Below are 27,711 nucleotides of genomic sequence, written 5' to 3' on the forward strand. Positions count from 1 at the left end.
GCTCCAGTTCACTAACATTCAGTTCTCCTTGTTGAGACTATAGACTATAAGTTCAGCTGTCCCTTTCATAGAGCTGCTCCAGTTCACTAACATTCAGTTCTCCTTGAACCTCGAAATATCATCATGTGTGTACCCAGTCCCCAGATCACATACGCTCCTTCTTTTATTTTATTTTGTTTTTGTTTTTTTTAATAATTTGTATTGATACTGAGTTTTCTTTTATTTTATTCAATTTTCGTTATTTTTTATAATTTGTATTGATACTGAGGTCGTTCTCCATAGTTTAATTGTTTTATCAACAAACATTTCTGGCCACAGTTCATTATAGAGCAATACTCAATACTGTTTAAGATTATGTTAACAATTTCTTAACCGGTGTATCCACGATCTGTATTATCATATCGATACCACCTTTCTTTCATATTTTATATAATACTCATGAAATCAATATAGCAATCGCAATACAGATATCAAGGAGCTATGATGATGATGATGAAGATTGTGGCAGTATTTCTACTCGTGGCTGGATCTTATGGTTAACAAAATGGTGGTTTTTTTAATCTGATTTAATTTGTGAATACCAAATTTCCATCGACTTATTTATAAATAATACATGATATCGACATTACATTGGTATGTTTACACTTTACATTTTTTAAACATTACCCATTTACAATGTAACCCAATTTCAGCTTTTGCTGCATTTAGTGTATCGTTTTGATAGGGAATAGGATTGTTCTGGATGTATTTAATGTGAGACTAGAGTTTATAAGAAATTCAGATAATCCATTGAGCCCAACTACAACTGGTGGGAGATGCACTCATTTAATCCTTAATTAATCTTTAATTAACGCGTATTTAATATTACAACTTTTCAGCTCAATCACCATGTACTGATACCTTGGAGGCTGTGGTGCCTGGACAATGTAAAATTTTTTTAACAATGTTTAAGGGGAACTGTAACGGAAACTCAAGATCAGCATATCTTTTGGAAAATTGCGCTAAAAGTTGCGGTGCCTGCTAACTGGGTGCTAAGTGCTGATGCCTCTGATGATGACGTGATACTTGGTCTAACTTGCAGTAGCGAGCGACCGCAGTACGCGTAAACACATGATCACGTGATACCTGATGGTGGAGGGTACGAGGATAGAGACAATTATTCATTGTTATCTTGATCAATGGGCACAATAAGTTGATTTCTGTAATCATAGCTTACAATTTTAAAATGAATTTAAAACGATTCCGTATTAACTATTACTACACTATACTATTTTTTCTAAACTTTAATGCTTTTAGCATTTGCATTTACGTATTATATCTGTCTTATTTGTTAAAATTAAACATAATGTTATCACAGATACAGCAATCAATCCGCTAGTTGATTATTTTGATTTACAGTAGATAAAAAAATGGTCTGCTCTAAAGTAAAGTATTAAAAACAAATTAGTTTGTCGAAGTCGCACCGAGTATAGCATTTTCCATAATAATATCAAGCAAACAACAAGCAAACAACAAGCAAACAAACCCCCGTGAAGGACAGACTGATGAGAAGATCATATCTCCAAACCTTCCGGGCAATCACCTACGTGGCACTTCAGCAATAGCCTGATGACTCTGATACTGATAATGGTAGTGACTTATATAGTACAGTAAAATCAAATATCTACCAATACCATGATGAGAACTGACGTGTACGTGGCACTCCAGGCTTACGATAGTAGTACTATAAGTAATCGAAACATGCTAGCTTAAGGCACCATTGGAAATTGGAGTAGCTCAAAGAACCAATTAATACGAATTATACTTAACTAAGAATGAGTAGAAACTGTTAAAATCAGGTCTGCAGATGGATCAGAAAAGTTATTGAAAAGTGATAACTGTTGATATGGGTAAGAGCATGCCTTGCACTGCCTACAAACTGTGGCCGGTACAAATGCATGCTAATGACAGATAAAAAGGTTCAGTTGGGACAATGTTTGAAAAGTCAAGTATCTTTTTATTTTATAACGCAGTTTTTCTAAGATCCCTCTGCGTGATATTAGCTATTATATATTAAAAAGTATGATTGTACAATGTACAACTTGTATCCGAAGTTTATTTGATAGTAGAAAAGATTTTGCCTTGAATATTTTTCGAAAAAATTATATCTTAATCTGCACTTCTCTTATGAAATTAACATTTAACAACAACGAAAAATGTATCAAGAACTGCTAACTGGCACTGAAGGACAAAGGATTATAATTAGAAATGCAGTCTATCATAGAAATTGTAAGTCTATTGTTATTGAAGTGTAAAGTTGACAACTGTTGCATTATCTCAAGAGATATAATTGACGTTGTTCTGTAACAATCCAGGGCAATCAATCCAACCGGCATAATTAGTATAGTAGTATTGATGTGGAATTCAAGGAGGAGGACTCGATAGGTAACACAAAGTGACGGTTGATTTCGTACCATATCCTTCGTATGTTTCAATTTCATCCCGAGAGGTCGACTAAATTTATGATGTTATCCTTTTTTCAACCTCTGTCATGGAAATCGCTAACAGAATCTGTAGTGCACTAAGGACTAATGCAGTGATTGTAACATGTAATGTTGGTGCAAAAGCGACTGTGGCCGTCCCAGCTACTCCTCCCGCCAGGCCCATACCATACGCAATACCGGAGGCCGATGCATATTTTGTCTCTCCGAAGAACTCTTTATCGATGAGAATGTAATAGGTAGCCATGGAGCTGATGCCATACAAGAACTTAACGATAAAGTTAGTCACAGCAACTACCACTAAGTTTTCCTGTATAAGCATCGCTGCAAAAATGCCCACATTGAGGATGCCAACTGCTACCTGCGATTTGCGAAAAGACACTCTTTTCTGGAGGAAACCGCCAAACAATTTTCCAGGTATAGCTGCAAATGTGACAAGAGCCAATATAAAAAGTTCTGTACCTTGAGTTGCAGTCTCATGGCAGTCACTTTTCAGTCCCGCTTTTCTGATATTGATCAGCTGAATCATGGCTGGAACAAGGAGAATGGTGAGCCAGCCTTGAAACATGAGCACTGCACGATAAAAACAAAGTTTAGTGAGTCTGGTAACAAGGTTTGGCACGGCCACTGTTTCAACTTGCGTTGCTTCATTCTGTTTGTCTTGCATTTGTGAACCTGCTGTATCTGCAAGACAGAAATGAAGCATAAAAATTGGTGGCAGGAAGAAAGGTAATGATGTGAGAAGTATGAATACCCTCCATTCTACCACATCTAACAGTATGGATCCCAATACTGGTACCCAGACTCCCCCAAATGTGTACATGGTGGACCCTATCAACGATATATTACTTAAAACCTCCTTACTTGAGGCCAACTCAGTAACTATAACATTGTGAATCCATAAGTTGAGCCCAACACAAAACCCTATGAGGGCTCTAGAAAGGAGGAGCGTTGCATAATCAGCCACTACAGCGCAGACCACTGTACTGATAACACTCAGATAAAGAGAAAACAGGGTTAACTCTCGCGTTCCAAACCTGAAACAAAATGGAACTCTGAATTATCCTAATATGATAATATTTTGGAGGTAATATATTATATTTGTTTCGTTAAGTTGCTGCGTACAAGAGGATTCAACACTTAAAAGTTTCTAGAAATTAAAAATTAGAAACTGTTCATTTTTCACCAGCTTAATCTGGTCAAAAATGAAGTGGGGAAAAGCCAGTAAATTTAACCTACCTGTCAGCTAACAGCCCCGACGTAACAGTAGCTACAGCTAAGGTGAAATACTGTATACACTGAAGTATACCTTCCAGTAATGGAGACAGTTCAATGTCACACGAAACTTGCTGTGCTATCACTCCTGAGGTTTTAACGGGTGGTATGGTTGTCTTTTCGAATGATGTTATTATTACTTAATTTCACCATTTATCACGGAAATCGGCCTCCATAAATGGCGTAAAGTTCAATGTCACCAACCCCGCAAAGCTTGTTTGGTGCCCACAAATTTATTTTTATATTTTCGTGAGTACTGAAGTTAGGTTCGTCAAAATTACATTTGAAATAGTACGACGCATTTTACTAACCAGGTAAATACATTTCCACACCATCTCCCAGATTCATAACTATGGAAAATACCAAAAGGAGCTTGTCCATTCTTGTCCAAGACTGCTGTTGTTCGATCAGAGGTGTCTCCTCTTTGTACGATATCTCTCCAGGTTGTATTTGTAGATCTTCAGAGTCCGCCATCTTAGCAACTATGAAATATAATTGAGAAATCTAATTTTCAACCGAATTAAGGTCAGAATTCTAATATGCAAGCAGCAAGTTTCTAACGCGAAAATTCACATACATATATCAAAATGGTTATTTTGAATTTTGAAAATATTCGAAACGAAACGAACGGAAACACAGTTCTTATACTACCCCGACAAAGATATTGATTAAAATATAACTAAATGTTTTAAGGTGCCCATGTCTAAGCGGCTCTCCTCGAAAAAACACCATCGGCTAATATCCGTTCTATCAGATACTGTGAACAATAAGAACAGATCGACATGCACTCTATTTCAAAACGTACTGTAGTCCGACATACCCTAAGGTTAGAATCTGTCGAACTATAAAAGTGCGCTACCTGGACTCAGGTTCGACACGTACTAAAGTTCGACAAGAGAACTTTGACTGTATAACTAGAGTTTTGAAATAGAACCTGTAAGACTGGCCTCCAGCTCGACATTTTTGACTTTGAGATTTAAGTAAATCGAGAATGTTCAAAGGGTGCAGGATGTTCAGCTCGACAAATACCGGTAAATTATTTCGTACGCCCTAAAATAGGCTCAGGTTTATACGTCATACTCTGAAATTGACCAAAACCCATAATCATGGGTAGAGTGGACCGCTGCCAGTGTCTCTCATTCCCAAAACAAAAGGAAATGATATTAATTTGATTGACCGTTCTCAAATGCAAAATGATACCGAGAATGAAATCGGTCGCTCGCTTTTCCCATTCATTCACGGCTTACGAATTGTATAAATAAGTTTCGATTTATTACATCAATCAGATGCTGTAAAAATCTCTTTGGGTTGCGTTCGGGTCGATACCTAGTATTTCGGGGTAAGGGACAAGGGTGGTAGTTATTACTTATTGAACAAGCTGAAGTTTATTGAATCTTCATTGCCGAGTACAGCTGCCTTTGGGTAGTTCTTCTTAATCTATTACAATTATAAATGAATGGGAAAAGCGAGCGACCGATTTCATTCTCGGTATCATTTTGCATTTGAGAACGGTCAATCAAATTAATATCATTTCCTTTTGTTTGGGAATGAGAGACACTGGCAGCGGTCCACTCTACCCATGATTATGGGTTTTGGTCAAATATCATCTCTTTTTAATTATAATGTCAGGGTACTTTATAAAGTCGAAATATAAACTGATATCTTCATTAATAAGGAGGAAGTTTCAACGATTTCGAAATTTTTCCTTTAAAAACATTTCCTTGTGTTTAGGTAAGCATATCGGTCGATCACTGACTGAATATGCCACTTAATACTTATTCAAGTTGGCATTAAATTCATATATAATGACATTAAACTGTCGTGGCAAAGCAGAATTTGTTGGAAATCACGAATGAGCAAAATTCTCACCTTTCGCACGTGCAAACTTTGAGCGGACGTTGCGTGCGCATCCAATATTGAATCGCCGTAAAGTTTTGCATGTAATTGTTTTATATATAGTTTGATAAGCATGCAAAGTTTCAAAGTATTTCAAGAAGAACTGTAATCACAACGGCACTCTAAAGTTGACAGAAAATGACGAAAACAGCAATTTTCAGTGATTTTAGCAATTTTCTATCAATTTGGGCGTGTCCCCACGTGTGCAACTTTTCGATTTTCAACTTTAAAACTAGCCTAATGCACAATTTATACCTATAGAAAGCAGAACTGAGCTTCACAACCCAAGGCATGGCCCAACACCAGAGAATACTAAATCGCAAAATTGACGTTTTTATAAAATAATTCTTCAAAAAAGCACAAACTTCAATGACGAATATCTTTATGAAGGAGCAAGCTAGAAAAACTTTCCGGTAAATTTTCAGAATGCTTGAACAATTATCTAAGACGAAAATTTCCTCAGATTTTGAATAAAATTACTCTTTAATGGTTTAAAATTAATTTTAAAAGTTATTACTTTGTCAAAAATCAAGTTTTAAAAACGGTTAACTTGATGACGTCATCAAGGGGTGTTTATGACGTCAAATCATTTTTTTATACAATGTAAACTAAAGTGTAAACAATTATTTGCAAGACCTGTGGTCGGAAATGGCTGTATCTTTTATACTTTTGAATCTATGGAAAATTAAATACAGGCTACAATTGACTGGCAAAGCGTCTATCCCTGAATATATATGTATGTAATTGTGGGTGGCGTCGTCTGCTTACAGTGCTCAATCGGCAAGCCGATACTAAAAGTTCCTATACCTCAGTTGTCACTGATGATATCATGGTTTTGTATCATGATTGAAACATTTGTCTGACTCAACCGGTCGTTTCATTTTGTATATATGTATGTATATATCACGACAATCTATCGTAAAACAGGGGTTCTAGAAAACCCATTTCCCGATGCTCCTGAAACCTGAAACTTTTTTTGCAGTCGATTTGGTCAACGTCTAGATGCCCTGAAAAATTTCAGATCTCTAACTTAATTTTAACATGGTTTTTAAGGCACCTGAATATGGCGATTTTGGGTTTTTTACCGAATTTCGTATAACAGTGCTGGCGAGTATTTTATGCAAATTTCTTAAAAATCTCAACATAACTATTTTTTATTCCTGTCATCTTTGACATCAAATTAGAATGTTTTGAACTAAAAATAAATCTGCTGGACGACTTCCGATGAGTCTTAATGCCTGGAAAACTCCTGCCGGAGGCGGCGGCCTTCGGCCGCCGCCTCCGGCCGGAGTGCACGCTTCGCGTGCACAAAAGAGGCTTGTAACATGTACCAAAGGGGGTATAATAGTAAAGGGGGTATAATAGTAAATGGGAACATAGTATACCCACAATAAATGCAACGGTCGTGCTTGCCAGCACTGTGATTAGAATTATGTAAAGGAGATAAAAAATAAATGGACGGTAGAAAAGTCAAATTTATCCGATAATACTATTATTTACACGTCACTCAATTAAAAACTGTGTTAAATTCTTCCACTCTTTTTTGTCATTGAGTGTTGGTTTTTTATATTTACCAAAAATAGGGCTTCCCACAGGGGGACTATAGTGCAAAGAAACTGCTGCTAACTGCTGCTAACAGCTGCTAACAGCTGCTAACTGCTGCCATGCTAACTGCTGCTAACTGCTGCTAACTGCTGCTAACTGCTGCTAACTGCTGCCAACTGCTGCTGACTGCTAACTGCTGCTAACTGCGCGCGCGCCATTTGCAGCAGTTAGCAGCAGTTAGCAGCAGTTAGCAGCAGTTAGCAGCAGGTAGCAGCAGTTAGCAGCAGTTAGCAGCAGTTAGCAGCAGTTAGCAGCAGTTAGCAGCAGTTAGCAGCAGTTAGCAGCAGTTAGCAGCAGTTAGCAGCAGTTAGCAGCAGTTAGCAGCAGTTAGCAGCAGTTAGCAGCAGTTAGCAGCAGTTAGCAGCAGTTAGCAGCAGTTAGCAGCAGTTAGCAGCAGTTAACAGCAGTTAGCGGCAGTTAGCAGCAGTTAGCAGCAGTTTCTTTGCACTACAGTCCCCATGTGTTTCGTTTCTGGATTCGAGGAAAGCAGTGGCACCGCGTTCAACTTTAAGTGCAGTGGGTACGGAATCGCACTATTGACCTAATAGTAATACCGCACTTTCCCGCACCATCGCTATCAGTGATCGGCGCCGATACATCAAGTTTGTGCACTTGGTACTGTTAATTGTGTACGATAAGAAAATATCGACATGCTCACATTATTATTATTATTATGGGCATATCGATGTGGCCCCATAACTATGATTAGGGTCAAACATTTTTATGACGTAACACCAAAACTATCAAAAAGAAACTAAAAGTATAACTTTTAGTTTTAAAAATGCCAACTTTTTCACCAAATATAAATTATTTGCTGAAGTATGGTCCAAGTGCCAAAAGACGAAACCGAAAAGCAAACTGCAAAATTGGCTACCACTTACCAGTTACTGGAGCAGCTCGATCTATAACATATATATATATATTATGATTGGCTACTGGGACACGTCATACACACGGTTGGATTGTTAATTCGGTTGAAGTACCTTTACATCCATTATCACCATAATCTGAACATGATTTATTAAAAATTTGCAATATTGAAAACGAAAAATCTGAATAAACTGAAAATTTTGAAACTGAAAGCTGCACTCAATTGATGGAAGGCAAAAATTTACTCATAACTAGCAAGGTAATAACTACAAATGAACAGCAGATTTATAAATCTGCTGATAAAAACTAGATACAAGACATGGTAACTGATAAGAGTTTGAAATTACATGTAAGCAGATAAATTGTATAAAATTTCTGTCGCAAATCAAGTTTATAGTGCATCATGAATTTAGGCCTGTTCGATCAAAGTTATATTAGGAGATATTAGGAAAATAGTTCGGTCGGCCGGAAGGGAGTCCAGACTGAGTGTGGTGTGGAGGCAGGATCACTGAGAGACTCGAGATGCTTGTGAGAGTAGTGTACTCATCTACCGCCATCCAAATATATATATATAATAAAACTAAAAGAGAGCTAGCTAAACAAAAACTTTTTTGGATCTTGATCTTGTCTCAACATTCCCCCTTGTCCAAAATATATGTGTACAGTGTTTAATATTCGTATGTAAGTTCTTAATCTATTACAATTGTAAATGAATATTGCGCAAAATACTATTTACAATTGTAATAGATTAAGAAGAACTACCCGAAGGCAGCTGCAGTACTCGACAATAAAGATTCAATAAACATCAGCTAATTCAAATTGGACACTAACTATCACCCTTATCCCGAAATACTAAGTATCGACCCGAAAGCAAGAAATTTTACAGCATGTCATGGATATAATTAATTGAAACTTTATTACAATTCGTAAGCCGTGAATAAATGGGAAAAGCGAGCGACCGATTTCATTGGTGGCATGAACAAAGGAATGGATGTTAAGAGGACAAACTCCCGCCGTTTCACTTTCAAGAAGAAGCCAACCTAGCAGCGGAGCCCATGCGCATCCGAAAGTAAATGCAATGCTGCCTTGGAGGAAAGAAAATGTTGGTAGAATCTCATGTCATTAGAAGAAATATGTTTAGCACCAAAGACCCCAATTGTTGTCATGTTTAATCCACAGCCAAATCCTATGAGAGCTCTAGAAAGTAGAAAACTATAGTAGTTGGGGACCAACGCGCAGAATACGGTGAAAAAGATGGAGCCATAATGAGAATTGTGAACAGAGCAAAGTGGTTTTATCTCCAATTTTATTCGCCATCGGAACTGCAGCTAGTGCAGCTATATCCAAAAATACATAAAACATGATAGAATGGGTTCCTTCCTGAAAAAAGGAGACCTCAAGCTCACATGATACTTTTGTGTGATCACTTCAGGCTGATATTACGTTTCCACTGCATCCCCAAACTTGATCATCATCGCTACTTATAATGATAGATGAAAAGGTAAAAATTCAAGTATCTTTTTTCTTTTATAACGCGGTTTTTCTAAAATCCCTCTGCGTGATATTAGCTATTATATATCAAAAAGTATGATTGAACAAATATGTACAACTTGTATCCAAAGTTAATTTCAATTTTGGCAATTTTCGATAGTAGAAAAGATTTTGTCTTGAATGTTTTTCGAAAAAATTATATCTTAATCTACACTTCTCTTATGAAATTAACATTTAACAACAACGAAAAATGTATCAAGAGCTGCTAACTGGCACTGAAGGACAAAGGATTAGAATTAGAAATGCGGTCTATCAATCTATCATAGAAATTTTAAGTCTATTGTTATCGAAGTGTAAAGTTGACAACTGTTGCAGTATCTCAGGAATTTGTCTATTGTTATTGAAGTGTAAAGTTGACAACTGTTGGATTCCTTATTTCTCCTCTGATCTGCAATTATCCAACAAGGGCAATTAGAAACAATAGTGGTTGTCAATTAACAGTTTTGTTGATTTTCACTCGTGGTTGACTCACGGTCCACAGAATAGTAATACTGATTCTAAAAAAGGGGATAGCTAATCTAGCACATTATAATATGAGAAATCCAGTGTAAGAAAGTTTTCTTGCAACTATACGAGTTGCAAATGCAAGTTTTCATAATTCTTCTTAAAGTGAATTTTGGTAAATTTGCTTATTCATGGACTATATACTATCGAGAAGTTATGTCATTTCATTTAACACATTTTATAAATTTTTTATTTATTTCAAAATTCAAATAAACTTTACATCAATGTATTACAGTTATATTCAATAAAAAGACCACAATATCTCCTGTGAAGCAAAAAAATGGAAAAAGAGAGCTAGAAAAATATTCATGATACTCAACACTACCAGACTCAGCTGGAGTGAGAAACAAATTGTAAAAACATCAAGGTAAAATTTATTTCGGCTGAACCAAAACACGGTGGTAAGACCATAATAACATTGGTGCCGACCCTACATAAAATCATTAATAAATAATCAAGAGAAAAAATTTAAATGTATACGATACCTTCTTGCTACTACTCCACAAGCTTACACGACATAACAACAAAATAACATAATTAAATAATATTATAATAAAACAATCTACAATCTAGCCACTCACGTACTGCGTGACGCGCTTGTTTCGGGTTGTTTCATAAAAGAAAAAACGGCGCGTTCTACTGCAGGTGCGAGGGGCAAATTATAGAGAGTATGACATTCATAAAGTAAAAGATATATATAATAATATTCCATGATGGGCCATCTAATCAGGCCAGCATACGTCAGAAGACCAGAGAAATTCAGTTAGCTTTGTTTTGAAAATAGAAATTTTCTCAGTCTGTCTAACATAGGCTGGCAGTGCATTCCACAGAAGCATTGTTCTATAAAAGAAGCTGTTTCTGAAACTATCGCAGTTTGGTACAATAGAGCAGGTATATGTGCTGGTGTCAAGTCCTTCAATGACTGATGCCGTGCTCCTTGTGTACCTCATTGTTCCAGCTTCAACAACAGTAATATATTCAGGTAGAGATATACTTACCAAATCATTTACTATTTTATAGAAGAGCGTAATTGAATTATGGATGAACTTAGATCTAATGGGTAGAATTTTAAGCTCCTTCTGCTTCTCATAGAATTCAATATCACTATAATGATCAAACTGTTGTCCATTGATCCATTTGATCGCTCTTTTCTGGATTGCCTCAAACTTCGACATGGCTGTGTTTCGAGTAAGTTTCACAATGTTTACATTTTCGATCAAGATTTTTTAATTGAAACAGTTGGTTTAACACCTATTACAGTATTAAACTATGTACTGCGTATGTGCTTTAGTTGATATACAAGCAAAAGATATTATACAAATTTATTTCCATAATGTTCCGACTTTGTTCGCATGTTTGATGTGTAAACAAATCATTTATTATATCAGCTTTGTATTGAGTATTTTGTTACCAAAGTACTTTATTAGTTACATTGCAACCAAATCCGTAGTATTTTACAAAAAATCGATGGCACAGTGAACTTTTCAAAAATGACTATTTTCATGACTATTCAGTATTCATTTCAGATAACAAATTTATGACCAATTGGTTTAATTCTAATTTCTTCAACTTATTGCAATCGCTCAATTTATGATATTTTTGTTGTTCTGATACTAAACTTTCAGTTCTATCACATACCGTATGGTTATCATAAACACAGAGCCATGGATGGAACCGCCTCCTTCTCTAGAGAACAAAAGAGAAAAACAAGCCTCACCTGAAGCAGAACCAAGTTTATTTGGTTTCCAAGACTTAGCGAGTGACTACTACCAAGTGCTCCGTCAGAAGAGCAGACCTCGTGCCTGTAGGATGATCTGGGGTGTTGTAGTTGTGTTCCTCTTCATTTGTACCTCCTACATGGTCTACAGCCTGCTTAGAGCGTACTTCAGACATGAGTCTTTTAACCTGTCCTCAACTGCGTGGGTGGAGAGCGTAGCACTTCCTGCTATCACTATCTGCAGCACCAACTTTATCAACTACACTTCACTCAGGAGCTCGTTGGAGTCACAAAATGAAACTGAAGTCCTCGAACTTTTCACACGAGCCATGGACTTTCTTGAAAAGTTCGATCGGAATTCTGATTTCATGGAATCAGCTAGACTAGAACAATATCAACCATTATTTGAATACGAAAGAGAAGTCACTTCGTTGGTTCTAAACTTTTCTCTGGACGTCTCCAACATGCTAACAGGGACACCCCATTACTTCTTCCAAAAAGTTGGACAGTACATTTCTGATCCCGCCGAAGCCGTAACTCATACAGAACTGGGACTATGTCTGAATATTAACGATGACGGAGTCTTAAAACAAGCTCACGGCGGCTCAAAGAACGGCTTTACAATAGATCTGAACACCAATCTGAAGGACTACCTCCCAACCACATCCACTGATGGATTTGTTCTGTTTCTCAGGGATCATAACGAGGTTTTGTTCATGGATGAGGGAGGGTACGTTATAGGACCAGGTACAGAGACCTTTGTTAAGCTAACTTCTAAAACTATAAAGAGGCTGGGACACCCTCACGGGACTTGTAAGAATGTAGAAAGTAGATTTAGAGAACACTCTGGAGAGCACTCCTCGGAGAATATAAGGGAGTGTTGGCAGAGGCAGGAGATAGAGACTATGATAAAGATGTGTAGGTGCATTCCCGTGTACTTTGCAGAGAAGATGGTTCATAATAATAAAACTCATATTTTAGATGAAGCTATTCAGGTGATACAAGCTGCAACAGCTGAGTTGAATGCGAATGTTTCGTCCAAACAACAACGTCTAGGCTCCACCAAAAGGACCACCAGCACTGAAGACGGACTTGGTGATTTGAAAGAATGGGATAAACTAAACTTCATGAATACACCCTACTACAACTACGCATGTGGACTGGTTTTACAGGCCGGTTGTAAGGTATATATTGAGAGTATTATTTCGAGAGGAGAGCTGGACTTAGAGAAGTGTGCGGAACCCTGTCAGTACCATGAGTGGGATGCAGTTATAACCTCCTCCCCCTTCCCGCCTACCCGGACATACTTCAACAAGTTCCTCAAGAGTGGGACCATTCCAACATTTGAAGATGCTCGGGAGAATCTGGCTCGACTCATGTGTATTACGATGAGATCAGGATCCAAAAGACGGAACAGAAAGCATCTTATAGCATTTACAACTTTATCGCTGAGTTTGGGGGGACTGTTGATTTATTCATTGGTTTTTCTTTCTTTACAGTTTTTCAACTTATTGAGATTGGGATCGCATCTTGTGTTTTTAAGTGCTGCAGGAGGAAAGTAGTTGACAAAGAACCCCGACCTATGAACAGTGAGATGTTGCAAAGGAACGGTGAAATGTTGCAGAGGTCTTTAGAAAACTGCTCGATAAAGCTTAGTGGAATGGAAAAATAAACCATAACGTACATGTGTAAGAACCGCCGGATCTCTAGAATCTAGATGCCAGTGTATTTCTTGTACGTGTCCACTGTCCGAGGTTCAATAATCTGACCTCAGCTTCCACCTCTAGTCTTGAATAAAGTAACTTGTTAATCTGATCAATCTGATTACTGTTGTAATCTCATACCTTCGCACGGAAATGAACCCATTTAATCCCCGATAAGTGAAGGACTGATAAGAGTGGTCAGAGCTCCGAAGAGCGAAGTGTCTCTAGTAAACCCGAGAACACCTGATTTGCAATGGTGGAGCTGGGAATGTGAAAAAGGATGAAGAAGAACTAACCACTTCTCGACTAGAGTTTTTGTGTCTCGAGGCGCTGTTCCTAATGGAACCTGGGACGACAAGGACACTGATATCGAGGAGATAGCATGCAGACGTTCTTTCCTGTTAAACTACTCATTTCGTACTAATAACTTGGGTGAGCACTCCTAAGGGTTTGTTACATTATTCGTTATACGTTTTAGTATGTATCCTTTGCTTAAAATATTTACCTTAAAGTCGAAAACTTAATTTCGGCCACTTTAATTGTGTACTTCAATAGTCTTGATAATATAACTCAGTGACAAAGTGTCACCAGCCATGGCCGTTGCATCTGAGATGTAATTGTCAATGAAATTGTGATTGGAAGGTTAACCTAACTTTCTGTATTGTAACGGGGATAATGCCGTGTCATATTTGGCTGTCGAGCTATTTTAGAGGAACATTACGGATGCGAGATCCTGGTGAGACCTGAAGGAGGACATGGTGCAGGTAAGTATTGGCACAAATACCCGGCCTAACGAAGACATGTTTCGGGAGCCGTTGGGACCCTACATTTAATTAATATAAGCGATGTTCAGGTATAGTACCGCTGTAGTATTGGTCGTTTTCCATAAGACATCCGGTTCTTACAACATGTATTTGTTAAGTTCATGTTTCTTTTTTATTTTTATATTATAACTAGAACGTAACATATGTCGACTGAATAGGATGGTGACATGACGGAAATTGGGACAGGTTCAAGAAATGGCCGTCATGTTTAAGCAAATATGTCTCCGCACACGTTTTACTCGACAGTCAACACATACCGTGGTACTGCAGAAAGAATTTGATTTTTAATCGCTGCGAAGTTGTCGTTTCTTGAAAATTAATTGATCTGGCCGCCCTGCTGCTGGTTACACTTAACTTAGACAATATCTGGTCGACAGGTCATTTTTTGAATGCGACGTTTGTCTCAAAATGTGATACCCTGTTTCAATGTGAAATACACAAGATGGATCAGACACGTGGCCGGCCACGGGGTCACAGTGTACATGAACTCAGTACTCACAGACGAATGTTCAGTACTCTGCAGTTGCCGATACCGACTTCGTTTTACTGACTTGTTTAAATCATGTGATAGAGTAGCAGATATTTTAAAATTTAAATCGAATAAATTTGCCTTTAGATGTTCATTCGGCCTCATCTTGATATCGTTTTCGCGATCAGCGGATATCTAGAAATCTTTTTTTAGTTGGAAACACCTGAGCACTGCCACTATTATATAGTTATATCATCCCATTCAACTCATCTCCAATATTATATCATCCCATTCAACTCATCTCTATCGTTTTAATGAATTGAACCGGAGCTGGGAGCAATCAACTTTGTTATATTCTGGTATCCCACGCGAAATATCATGCATTTTAAATAAACGTCAGATTTACATCATCCTGCTCGAGAGAAATTGAGAATATGATGTGACAACGATCATGAGGTCTTTCTGCGATATCGATTATTCACTTTAAAAAGCAGAAATTCTTATATTAAAACTTATGAAATGAGGAGATTAAGTGGTCTTACGAAAATGTGGAGTAATTTTTTCATCCAATTCATGTTCATAATAAAGAATGAACCGAAAGTTAATACGGCAGAACAGTGAACTGATTTACGATATACATTTTAGTTGCTATACAGAGTACGAGCCCCCATGTAACGAGCAACTTGTTTGTTTGTTAGCTTGTTTGTTAGTTTGTCTGGCACCCACTCTACCCTGATATCATGTCAGTAAGGAGACTACCCGCTACGCCCTGTAAGTTATAAAGTTATAATGTCTAATGTACTGATAAGTTGAAAAGTAATGATTATTATAAATTAATACTTTAATATATTAAAATAAATAATCCCTTTAATTTCCGTACAAAACCATAGCACACTCTGTGAAACTGAAAGGAAGGAATCGCATTTCTTATTTTAAAATTCTCACAAAATCTGAGATAAAATTAGTTTGTTATAAACCTAGTGAGGAATTGTTGCCTCTACATGTAGAATGTAGATGTAAATCGCGTTATGTGCCCTTCTGTTTTTAAAATGTCCCGTGTTCACTTTGCATATAGAAAAATATATATTTGTATTATAATTATATATTAGCCATACTATTATCGATTAGAAATTTTATTTATTTATTTTTCGCAGTAAATTTGACATCAGTACTCAATTAGTATTAATCACTTTGAGACTCTTAAATTGGGCTCTACTTTCAAATTAGACTAAATTAATAAAATTACTTAAATCATAACCAATATATCACAGGGAGGAAATTTAAACAAGTTTAAAACTTTACAGTCTTCTTCACAATACTTCTTCAGTTCTGTACTCACAATACTTTTTCCCAAATCCTATCACAAGGATTCTCAAAGAACAAAACATCCCCTCTACCCTGGATTCTTCTCTCATCTATCAAAGAGGCACCCAAGATAGCTGGCTTGGCTTACAACCATTTCAACGCAAACAGATCGTTCAAACGATTCCCCAATAGCATTGAAGAGCCAAATCTCTCCAGTCCTTTTAAGAAGGTCAGTTCGTTAGAGTCTTTTGTTGTGCTGAAGAATATTTTGATTAAAATATGCGCCTCATCGTTCTCTCTGTAAGTATGGGGACCATTATTCTAGATTTGGGCAATGCAGAATATGGATTGCAATTTTGTTACAAGATTTAGGGCATGATATCTTGTGTTGGCACTGCAGTACGCGTCAACTAGGTAACTTGTTGTTTTGAAGAGCAAATACCGGGGTTACAGTAGTAGTTAGTAGTTACATTATTAGTTAAAGTAGTGGTAATAGTAGTCACAGTAGTAGTTACAGTAGTAGTCACAGTAGTAGTTACAGTATTGTTACAGTAGTAGTTACAGTAGTATTGTTACAATAGTAGGTACAGTAGTAGTTACAGTTTTAGTCACAGTATTAGTCACAGTATTAGTTACAGTAGTAGTTACAGTAGTAGTTACAGTAGTATTTACAGTAGTAGTTACAGTAGTAGTTACAGTAGTAGTTACAGTAGTAGTTACAGTAGTAGTTACAGTAGTAGTTACAGTAGTAGTAATAATAGTTACAGTAGTAGTTACAGTTGTGGTTACAGTTGTGGTTACAGTAATAGTTACAGTAGTATTTACAGTAGTAGTCACAGTAGTAGTTACAGTACTAGTTACAGTAGTACTTACAGTAATAGTTACCGTACTACAGTTGCAGTAATAGTGACAGTAGTAGTAGTAGTTATTGTAGTTGTTACAGTAGTGGTCACAGTAGTAGTTACAATAGTTATAGTTACAAACTTCTTTATAGTACTTTAGTAGCGCTGACTGCACGGGACCCGGTATTAGAATTGTTGAATTGTCCTCTTCTTATCTTGTTAGGAACGATTAAATAAGGTTAGGAATGATTAAATAACAATAATTAAACAACAATGCATTTACTGACTTACTAAGCATGCCCAGTAAAATTATAGTTCTGAAACTATGGGAAGCACAGCTGCTTAAACTTTAGCTGGTGCTTTGAACGTTTTAGCTGATTCTCCACTGTACCCCAAAAGTCATCTGCCATCCGCCATTTGTCATTAAATTAATAGTTTCTTTGTTCGCAAAGAATTTTTGTTTTTGTTCGTTATCACTACACTGGTTATTCTAGTTGAATCATGTTTCTATCCCTAATATAGATAACTGGATGTGATCAACTCTACCTCTACCAAAGCCAAAGAGCTGAATAGTACCAAAATGGAGAGCGGAGGAGGAGAGGTAAAACACCGGGTGAAGTTCGGGATAGTGGAAGAGGCGGAGGAGGTGATCTGGGCAGAACCCAAAACTCCCTCCATCAGGTTGGTGCTGATTTTTTAAATTATTCGGTTGTTCTTACTTCTTATCCTTCAATATTAGGATTTTTATGGGTTACCTCAACTTTGATTTGATTTTAACGAATACTGTATCGTTTTTCACATTTTTTATTAAACGACATTCAAAAATAACCATTAAACTGGTTCACGATTATCAGAACAATGAAGTAATAATAATCTTTGTGCCAGGAAGAAGACGCCAGCACGGCGCTCAGTGACCGTGTCCCCGGGCCCGCGAGCAAGACGGTCTGTTGTAACTGGGGGCAGCAGAGAGGGGAGCAGGGAGGAGACTATTAGTTACCATCTTGTGTCCCCCACATCCGGCAAAAAGGGAAGGAAGATTAGTCAGATCAGCCCGGATGCTTATTGCCCCGTACACGGGCCTTTTGGTGAGTCTTATCCGCTTATAACTGCCCCGTACACGGCCTTTCTGGCCGTATGGCGCACGTAGCTACTTTGATAGGATTTAATCCGGATGCTTACTGCCCCGTACACGGGCCTTTTGGTGAGTCCTATCCGCTTATAACTGTCCCGTACACGGGCCTTTTGGTGAGTCTTAGCCGCCTATAACTGTCCCGTACACGGCCTTTCTGGCCGTATGGCGCACGTGGCTACTTTGGTAATTTTAGTTGCCAGAGCATCGAATAGTATAATACTTTTCCATAGGAGGTATCTAACTATAATTCCTACAGAAGAGAAGATCTGTGCAGAATGTGAGGCTGAAGTAGAAGAGTACGACCATCTCAGTAGACACGGAATACCTGTTACCACAGGCCGAGGAACAAGGTGCTCCACAAAGGAGGAGTTAGCTCGTCTGGTAACCGTAACTGAGGCCGTCACCCGCACCCCAGCTGCTATCAGAGCCAAGGTAAGGGACCGTCACTCATACCCCAGCTGCCATCGCATCATAGCCAAATTACTAATTAGGATGCCGTCATCTCATGCCACATTCAAAGCTAAACCAAAAGTGATGTCTTCCAATTTTAAAATCCAAATACGGAAATTCTGCAGAAGAAATATAAATAAGTGCAAACAGTTTTATATCACTAAATTTAGCCATGATTGTGATTATGAAACTGAAGGAGTGGGTTTGATCAGTTCAGCTAGTTTAAAATTTGATTTTACAACCTTTTCGACTATGGTAATAAGGGGGTCCCCAGAATAAAAGAACATGCTAGAAGTAGAAGTAGCAGTTCGGAGCCCCCTGATATATTTATTTTAAAAACCAGACGGATGCAGATGCGGACTGAATATTATTGGGAGCCACCTTTCCCTAATTCCCTTCCTGCCTGTCACTAATAATGTGTTTGAGCCAGCTCCAACCCATACAAGCAGCACAAACTGAACTATTAAGGTTATCTTCAGGTCATTTTTATTGGCAGGTCAGACCTTATTTTAACATTATAACATGAGAAGTTGAGGTCATGTCATCTTCAGCGCACTGAATCTGTAAAAGTGGGCCTGGGTAGCGGGCCGTTAAGTTGTGGAGCCTTGTCTTCCAGCTGCAGCAGGTCAAGTGGTTACCTTAGCAACCTGTAACCTAGCAACCTGCATAGCCTGGGTAGCGGGCCGTTAAGTTGGGGAGCCTTGTCTTCCAGCAGCAGTAGGTCACGTGGTTACCTTGATAATAAGGCTAAAAATATATTTACAGATCATCAACCAACTGTTAACTTGCTCTTAGCAACCTGTACCCTACCAACCTATACCATAATAATCTATACCCTAGTAACCTATACCCTAGCAACTGGCACCCTAGCAACCAGTTGTAAGGTAGGGTTGTAACCAGTTGTTGCAACCAGTTGTAAGGTAGGGCCCTAGGGCCCTAGGGGTCGAGTTATTAACCCGAACAAATTTCATCAAACAGTCCGTTAGGGTCGAGTATTTCTTTAGGCTTTTAGAACAGTTTTTACTGATATAATTATATTTACATTAAATAATAGTCGATTTAAAGATTTAAACTTTTAAAGAGTGTAAGACCCGGCGGTCAGGTGGAAGACTACCGTAATCTACAATGGTGGACCAAACTGTACTTAGATAAACCTAGGGTGGAGTGCTTATTTTAGGCTCCACAAGAGCGCTCCTACAACTCTTGAAACATGATTATGCCTGGCTAGCCGGAGTAACGAGTTCGACTTACCTACATCATGTCCTCCTTCAGGTCCACCAGGGTCCCGAGTTCGTAACGTCCCACTAATATAGTGGTACCCAACCACGGATACTCGGGAGCATTATTCCCGCAAGTGGCGGGAAGGAACTTAGTAATTTCAATCACAATTATAGCTCAGGATATTTCCTGGCTGGTGACTCAATAGTCACATACTTCAGTTTAGAGACTAGTAACATACGCCTATTTAAGGGGGCCGGAATAGAACTTCCGACATCAAGGTAATTAGAAGTAAACATACAATAGTCTTCAATAGAATATTTAACACGTAACCTATTAGCCCGTCCTAGGAGTACTCACCTCAGTATAGGAAAGGAGTTAGTTACAGGAAAGGAGTTCCGATGGGTTGGACTCTAGATATGTGATGATCTCCGCTGTTCACGATGATATGTCGTCAGTGCTCCTCCAAGAGTAGTATTCCATCCTGTCGTAAGAGAGTCCGTTGTGGAGAGAACCCAGGTTGGTGAGGACTGGAGAGCGAGAGAGAGCCCCAACTAAGTATTGTGCCGTATATTTATATCCTCCTCGTTAGGAGGTCGTTAATGAGAATTGTGTTATCTTGATTACTTCTCGATTGACTAACTCCGTTTAACGACCGTGAGGGGTTCCTTATTAGAGCGCTATCTTAACTTAGCTTGATTAGTTATGATTGACTGCGCTCGCTTCAGCTTTGTGATTGCTCCAAAACGCTATCTTGGTTGTCACTTTTATCTTGGTCCTGACACTGACGTGGGTTCACCAACTATCGTTGGCTGAAGTCAATTAACTCCGATAATCTAAAGAATTAATATCCAAGAGGCATTACACACAGGTAACTGAACACATACTGGTATGCTGAATACACACCGATATGCTGAACCATCGGAGGTTCTTACAAAGAGCCCATTAAAACTTTAGGCTTACTTTTAGTATAGACTGTAGGTTTATCGGTGATTTAAGTGAGGAGGCAAGTATCTAGATATTTGTCTAGTTCACACGTGTGAAGTTCACGAACAACCAAATTTTTGAGACACACTATTCACATCGGGACATATTTCTCGATTCATTCATTTTAATGAGGCTAGACCTGAACCTAGCAACCTGCACCCTAACAACCTGCACCCTAGCAATCTGCACCCTAGTAACCAGCACCTTAACAACCAGCACCCTAACAACGAGCACCCTAGCAACCTGCACCCTAACAACCAGCACCCTAGTAACCAGCACCTTAACAACGAGCACCCTAACAACGAGCACCTTAACAACCTGCACCTTAACAACCTGCACCCTAGCAATCTGAACCCTAGTAACCAGCACCTTAACAACCAGCACCCTAACAACCAGCACCCTAGTAACCAGCACCTTAACAACCTGCACCCTAGTAACCAGCACCCTAGTAACCAGCACCTTAACAACCTGCACCCTATTAACCTGCACCCTAACAATCTGCACCCTAGTAACCAGCACCTTAACAATCTGCACCCTAACAACCAGCACCCTAGTAACCAGCACCCTAGCAACCAGCACTCTAGTAACCAGCACCCTAGTAACCAGCACCTTAACAACCAGCACCCTAACAACCAGCACCTTAACAACCAGCACCTTAACAACCTGCACCCTAACAATCTGCACCCTAGTAACCAGCACCCTAACCACCTGCACCCTAGCAACTTGCACCCTAGCAACCTGCAACCTGGTAACCAGCACCCTAACAACCTGTACCCAAGCAACATTTGTAGCAACCCGCCCCTGACCGCATGATCATTAAAAAATGCGGGCATGCAAATAAAGTGAGAAAATGAGGTTGCTGCCTAATGCTCGGCTTGTTAAACTGTTAAAAGTATGTTTCACTTTGTCCAAATCTTTCACTTTGTCCAAATCATCAATGCTCGGCCACCTTTCCAGATCAGAAGCTGGAACAGCCAGTCACTAATCAGCCCATCTGAAAACATGTTAAGGCATAATCCTGCATTTTCAGCAGTTTTTCCAAAACATTTCCTCGCTACACCAGGCTAAGTGTTTCCCTGAAAACTTCCACTAAAAGTAGGTTTTGTTTCTCGCTTTTGGCCGGGTATATCAATCTGCAGTACTGTTGACGAGCAGGTCACCAGCAAGTACAGATCTCGTCACAACCAGTTGAAGAGTGAAGATATCGTGACTTGCAACTCAGCTCGCTATAAACGACTCATCTCATTCCCATTTCTATTCTCGTTTGTTCGTTCTCGCCATTTCCTTGAAATATTCTGGTGGCGTCCACGGTCGTGCAGCTTTACAAACCCTGCTGGACAAGTATAGTACGTTATCATTAACCCGTACCTAATTTCTGATTATATATCTTGAAATAGATCGAAACGCCTGATAAAACGTACCCGTCTGCAAATGTAAAATTAGCCGGAAACCCGTTGATTTCCCATGAGCTGCTCGATTAATCGCGGCTATGTAATAATACGCACGAATTCAATTAACCTTACTAATCACCAACCCTTGATCGATCACGTGACAATGTTTAGTTTGATCAAGCACCCTCCGACTATTGCGAAATAAGTTCGTCTGGTGTTAACCTGTGAGGATCATTCCTTTGAATTCATTTCCATATTTTTGTTTAATTTTTGTTAGTTTTTTTGGGTGAGTGACATGATATTTTTAATTTGGACTTTTAATAGTATTTCGTTGCCAGCTGATTGAATTACTCCAATCATTGTTGTCTAGGCGACGAGTTGTCACGTGCACACGGCTCGACCAATCAGGAGGGGTTATCCTCTCAATTAACCAATCGAGGCTTAGTGTGCCTACTTATAACTAGCCCGTTTAACTTTTTATACCTCTTCTATTTTGTTTGCTCAGTCGATAAAATTACATTGTTTTTGAGTTGCATTATATAGTTAGAGTATAATTTGTTAATTTATAGTATTGTTACCATAGCAACACACTTGTTACCATAGCAACACACTTGTTTGACATGCAGAGCGCCTGGCTGACACCATAAGCTTACCAATACAGAAATACTGCAACTTAATCGACCACATCATCCTAATATTATAACAGGTTTGTAACGATTTGATTACCTTATTACTCATATGAATCATAGTAACAATCGTGAATAATCATATTTGTTTTTAATAGCAGAGACTAAAAAATAATTGTCCACACTTCAGCTTGAAAAAATTAATTGTAAATTTCTCCATTTTTTCAGTCACACATTGTACATGTTACTATATTCAAATTTAAAAACTAGTAAATCATAACCACTTGATAATTCTCCAAAAAACATAAATAAACAGAAGTCTGGAAAACATGGTAAACACTCTGTAAATTTGGACCGAACTTTCTAGACCACCCTTCAGGATTCATTATCCGGCTACTATAATCTACGGTTAATAAAACACGGCCGTTCTTGATAAGGTCTAACGACATGGAAATAGCTTGAAAGTCTAGTTCTCTGATGAGTCCGAACCCATTTTTACAGGTCATAAAACTGGTTCTACGTGCAACAGTTATTAATGTTTAGTTTGATGAAGGAGTTATTAACGGAAATTTAGTGTCGGTAAAACAAGAACTGTCACGTTGAACCCAGGAAATAAGGGAATGTAACCAGGTAACCAGGTGAAATGAGGTTATTACCAGTCGATACTCTGAAGTGGGTGTGAGGCGAAGGCGATTATCTCAAATCGATACGTATCACTTATGTACAGTGGTTCTTTACCGTATTCTCCCGCATATATCCTCCCTCTTCCTAACTCACAGAGTTTAGAATTTAGATTAATCAACAATTATCTACTATAATTTTAAAAGGAGAAGGATTACCGGGTATGATAATACCTTATACAACGAAAATCTAATGGGATGGTTCCGTCTTTTCAAATCACGAATTACCGTTTTATAATTATTTCGGGATATTGTTAGATAAACTTGCGGGATAGTGTTTAATTAGACATATGTCGACACTAATCACATGGCAGATCCTTTTGGCAACTCGAGAGATCTGTTTGGGCTTTGTTTCAATCGTGGAGTGGCTGCAAAAATACACACCACCTAGGTAAGCAGGATTTATTTTATTTTATATTAAACTATGATAAAAATAATTATTTTATTTTATATTAAACTATGATAAAAATAAATGCAAAAGTATTTATCGGTAATTAACCATTATTTTAATCTAAATTATCATATAAAAAACAACAGTAAAATCACAAGACATCTGCTCGTGGTATGTTAGCACTCCTTTTCTTCTCCATCCTGCGTCTGTTCTGGAACCAAACAGAAATAGTCTCCTCCTTGAGTCCCGTCTCCTCCGACAACAGTCTCCTCCTACTCTTAGTCAGGTACACAGTCTCTGAGAACACCAGTTGTAGAGTGCCCTTCTGTTCGGAGGTCAGGTTGGTGCGTGTTCTGATCTGGTCAGCTGATTGGGTTTGTCTCCGGGGGAGGGAGGTTTGTCTCCGGGAGAGAGAGGTGGGTGTTGTGATTCTGTGAGGGCAGGAAGGAGAGTTGCAGGTAGTGGCAGTACACACGTGGGGAGTGGAGTCCGGTTTAGTAGAGGAAGGCTGGGTTACGACAGCAGAGCGAGGTTTTCTAACGGGTCTTGTTGAGGGAGTAACCGGAGTGGAGAAACTGAGAGGTTGGAGAGTGAGGTTGGTTAGGTGAGGTTGGTCACGAACCAGGTTAGTAGGAAGGGAGGAGATGTATTCAGAGAACTGTATCTGCTGTTGCATCTGCTTCAGGAGTAGCAGCTGATGCTCTAGAGGAGTGAGGGACTCCTTCCTGTTAGGAGACGGAGGAGGAGTCAGGGAGTAGGGTCTGTAACGAGCAGAGGGGCGAGCAGGGGTCCGCTTCTTGTGAGGGGCCAGGAGGGACTCTATACTGTGCTTTAGAGGCTGAGGTGTGAGGGGAGAAGAGGGGATCGTTAAGATGGGTGTAACGAAAATAGGAGTTGCACAATCCAAATTAGACATATTTAGTTCGTTAGTTGGGGTAATTGAGCTAGACAAGTAAACAATGATAAGAGATTTTGGGTGAGTAGGATTATATACAGAGTTCGATGTGACTCGAGATCATGGTTGGGTGCAACTTACATGCTCTCTGATAACGGATCACATGATGATGCTTGTGGGGGACCGGAATGATATGTGATCCGAGCTGTTTGTACTTTAGTAGGTAAACACCGTGATATGATCCTCTGAGACGTGATCTTAATCCACCCCATAGGTGGGGTAAACGTACTCCACAACTGTGAAATGATCTGGTTAATCCACCCTTTGAGACATGATCTTCTTAATGCTTTGATGCCTATCCACTCTTTGAGACGCCATCCGGCGATTTTCATAATGATAATGTACTCTCCATAATGCCAGTTCGTGATATTTGCTGCGTACATTGGCTGTCACAAGCCTCCAATAAATAAAATGCCCATGGTTTTATAGTTTAGCTTGTGTGTCTTGCCAAGAGACTGTACAGTCAAAATCCAGACTAGATTAACTAACGGTTTGGACAATGGGCGGGCCATCTAATTTAACCAATAACAGTTAACATATCTAATTTATCTAATCTATTTTAATCGGCGTCCTTCTAAAACTGTGTGTCTGTTGACTTTATTGCCGAAAATGACAATTGTGGTAAAAGAAGAGCGTGCATTACCACTATACCACCCACATCCAAACCACGCAACCTGCGAATTATCAGTGCTTCTTATCTGTTCACCACAAAAGTGATCATTTTCTGTTGACCACAAAACAGTTGACGTGTCAGAGAAGCTGACAAAACCATTGACAAGCACTTTGTGAGGTGTTGTACCGCAGAACAGCTGAACAATGCTTAACTAGTCACCATGACAACTACTTACCCGCCCGTAACTCACCAACAATTTGACGACTAACAGTTACAGTCAGCTCTTTCCTGTCCAGTCCGTCCACACTTTCGGAGTAGATCTTGTGCCACCTATCTGATTGTGTGCCACGCATGACCAATTAACTGCTATTTCAGACACCTGCAGACTTTAGCGAGATTTTAATGGGGGATATCCCACCTAAATCCCACCTAATTGATGGACAGACGATGTGTAATGCGTTTAATCGAATTCGCGTGTGTTTTCAGTTAACTTTGGTCGTATCTCATGCAGTAGATCATTAAGATGTAGTTTGTTTGCGGGATAAAGTGTCGACTGTTCCATCCTTGTACCTCGCTACCAGATGATGACTCGGTTTGTGATGCCCAGGTACGAAAGAGATGGTTTTGTTTAACGGGTACCAGTTACCATAGTTACACTACTAGTTACCATAGTTACACTACTAGTAACCATAGTTACGCTACTAGTTACCATAGTTACAAATGTAAACAGGTATTGCTCTTTTAGCCACTTAATTGCAAAATGAGGTCCAGATGTTGATAAACATGGTCTGTCAACGGATACTTTCATTAATTCCTCGATTTCATTGAAATTTATGAACATTTAGAAAGATCCAGATATTGCCAAACCTAATTTTTCTGTTCTAGAAGTTTCCACCCCCATGTTTAGAAATTAGTAAAAATCCTCGGTAAACTCCCCTCGCCCTGGAACTAGAATAACTTAGTCAACGGTTGCTTAGCAACCGTAAATTGACTGATGAGTCTTTTTAAATAAATGTAAACGAGTATGACACATGTCAATTGTACATGACATGTTTTCACTTAAATTTGGTCGTTACTCTATCGGACACATTTGCTACTGTTTCATCTTTGTGCCTCTAAATCAGACTCTTCAAACTCCGGTCACAAGGTAAAGAAACAACAGACTTATATCACTATAGCAACATCATGCTGTATAGTGTATAGCAACCGAACAGCACTGTTGTCAGCGGCTGCAGCCGTGGTTTTTTATGCTGTTATATGTTATCATTTAAACTTACATCTTAATATATATAATATATTTTATAATAGCGATAACTTCTTCTCGTGGCTAGATCTCACGATTTTACACCGTTAATATTGATCAACGACCCAAGTTTCAAAACTTTTATGCTCAAAATTTTCAGATGACTGATCGTTAAGTATTTTATAAAATTGATTGGTCACGTCGCCGATGATCTCCAGTATTTTTGGCAAATTGCCGACGACAAACTTTAGGCGGTGGACAACACTGAGAAGTAGTTAATGTGGTTTGTTCTATTTATATACTAACAGATGACATGGCTTGCTCTTATTACTTTATTACCACCACTTCTAGGTCGGAGTAACTAACTCCGATCTAGTAGGCCAGAAGTTCCCACCCCCCATCGTAGGCCTAAAAACTTTGAGTCGTAACGAAAATGTTTTTAAATGAATGTAATGGCAGTGCAATGACACACGTTAGGATATTTAGTATACTTTTTGGCGACAAACAGGCTTTGGTCATTCTCAAATTAGGCCTTGCAATAGCATGTTTGAAGAGCATGTTTGATTTCATGAGCTATATAAAATATCCTAATCTGAACTGGTTTTTAACAAAATCTTAACCGATTAGCAAAGAAAATAAGTGGATAATATAGTGGACTGCTCCTTCATAAAATTTGTTATAGACCTTTCAACCGTTTCAATGTATCGCGAACTGTATAATATACTAGTGTGACCGGTGACTTCACTATCACAGTTGAAATGCAAAAGTATAAACCCGCGGCCCGCCTATTATATTCGAAAACACGCATGACATGTTCGTAGTTAAAACGGCGCGAAAGTATGAACTCGCTCATTCCAAGGCAAACAACAGACCACAATTTAATTCTGAGTGCCCCTCACATATCTAATACTCTAATAGTAATACTTGATAGGCAATCTTGAGGTCTCCTGCCAAATTAGCTGATTATATAGCAAATCCGTTATG

At 38.7% G+C, this 27,711-nt stretch overlaps 2 protein-coding genes across 2 annotated transcripts; both read right to left on the minus strand.

Annotated features, from left to right (window-relative positions):
* Positions 1–254: 254 nt before the first annotated feature.
* Positions 255–8,357, minus strand: LOC134821169 (benzoate transport protein-like). The gene is made up of 4 exons (XM_063831839.1): positions 8,138–8,357; positions 4,067–4,237; positions 3,720–3,843; positions 255–3,517 (listed from the first exon to the last, which is right to left on the minus strand). Exons 2-4 carry the CDS (start codon positions 4,227–4,229, stop codon positions 2,500–2,502), a joined length of 1,305 nt encoding a protein of 434 aa, XP_063687909.1. The 5' UTR covers positions 4,230–4,237; positions 8,138–8,357; the 3' UTR covers positions 255–2,499.
* Positions 8,358–24,067: 15,710 nt separating this feature from the next.
* On the minus strand, positions 24,068–24,832 carry LOC134821101 (homeobox protein ceh-13-like). The gene has a single exon (XM_063831767.1). It carries the CDS (start codon positions 24,830–24,832, stop codon positions 24,068–24,070), a length of 765 nt encoding a protein of 254 aa, XP_063687837.1.
* Between the last annotated feature and the right edge of the window lie 2,879 nt (positions 24,833–27,711).

Source organism: Bolinopsis microptera, chromosome 9, assembly GCF_026151205.1.
Source record: "Bolinopsis microptera isolate Bmic1 chromosome 9, MBARI_Bmic_1.0, whole genome shotgun sequence".
NCBI lineage: Eukaryota > Metazoa > Ctenophora > Tentaculata > Lobata > Bolinopsidae > Bolinopsis > Bolinopsis microptera.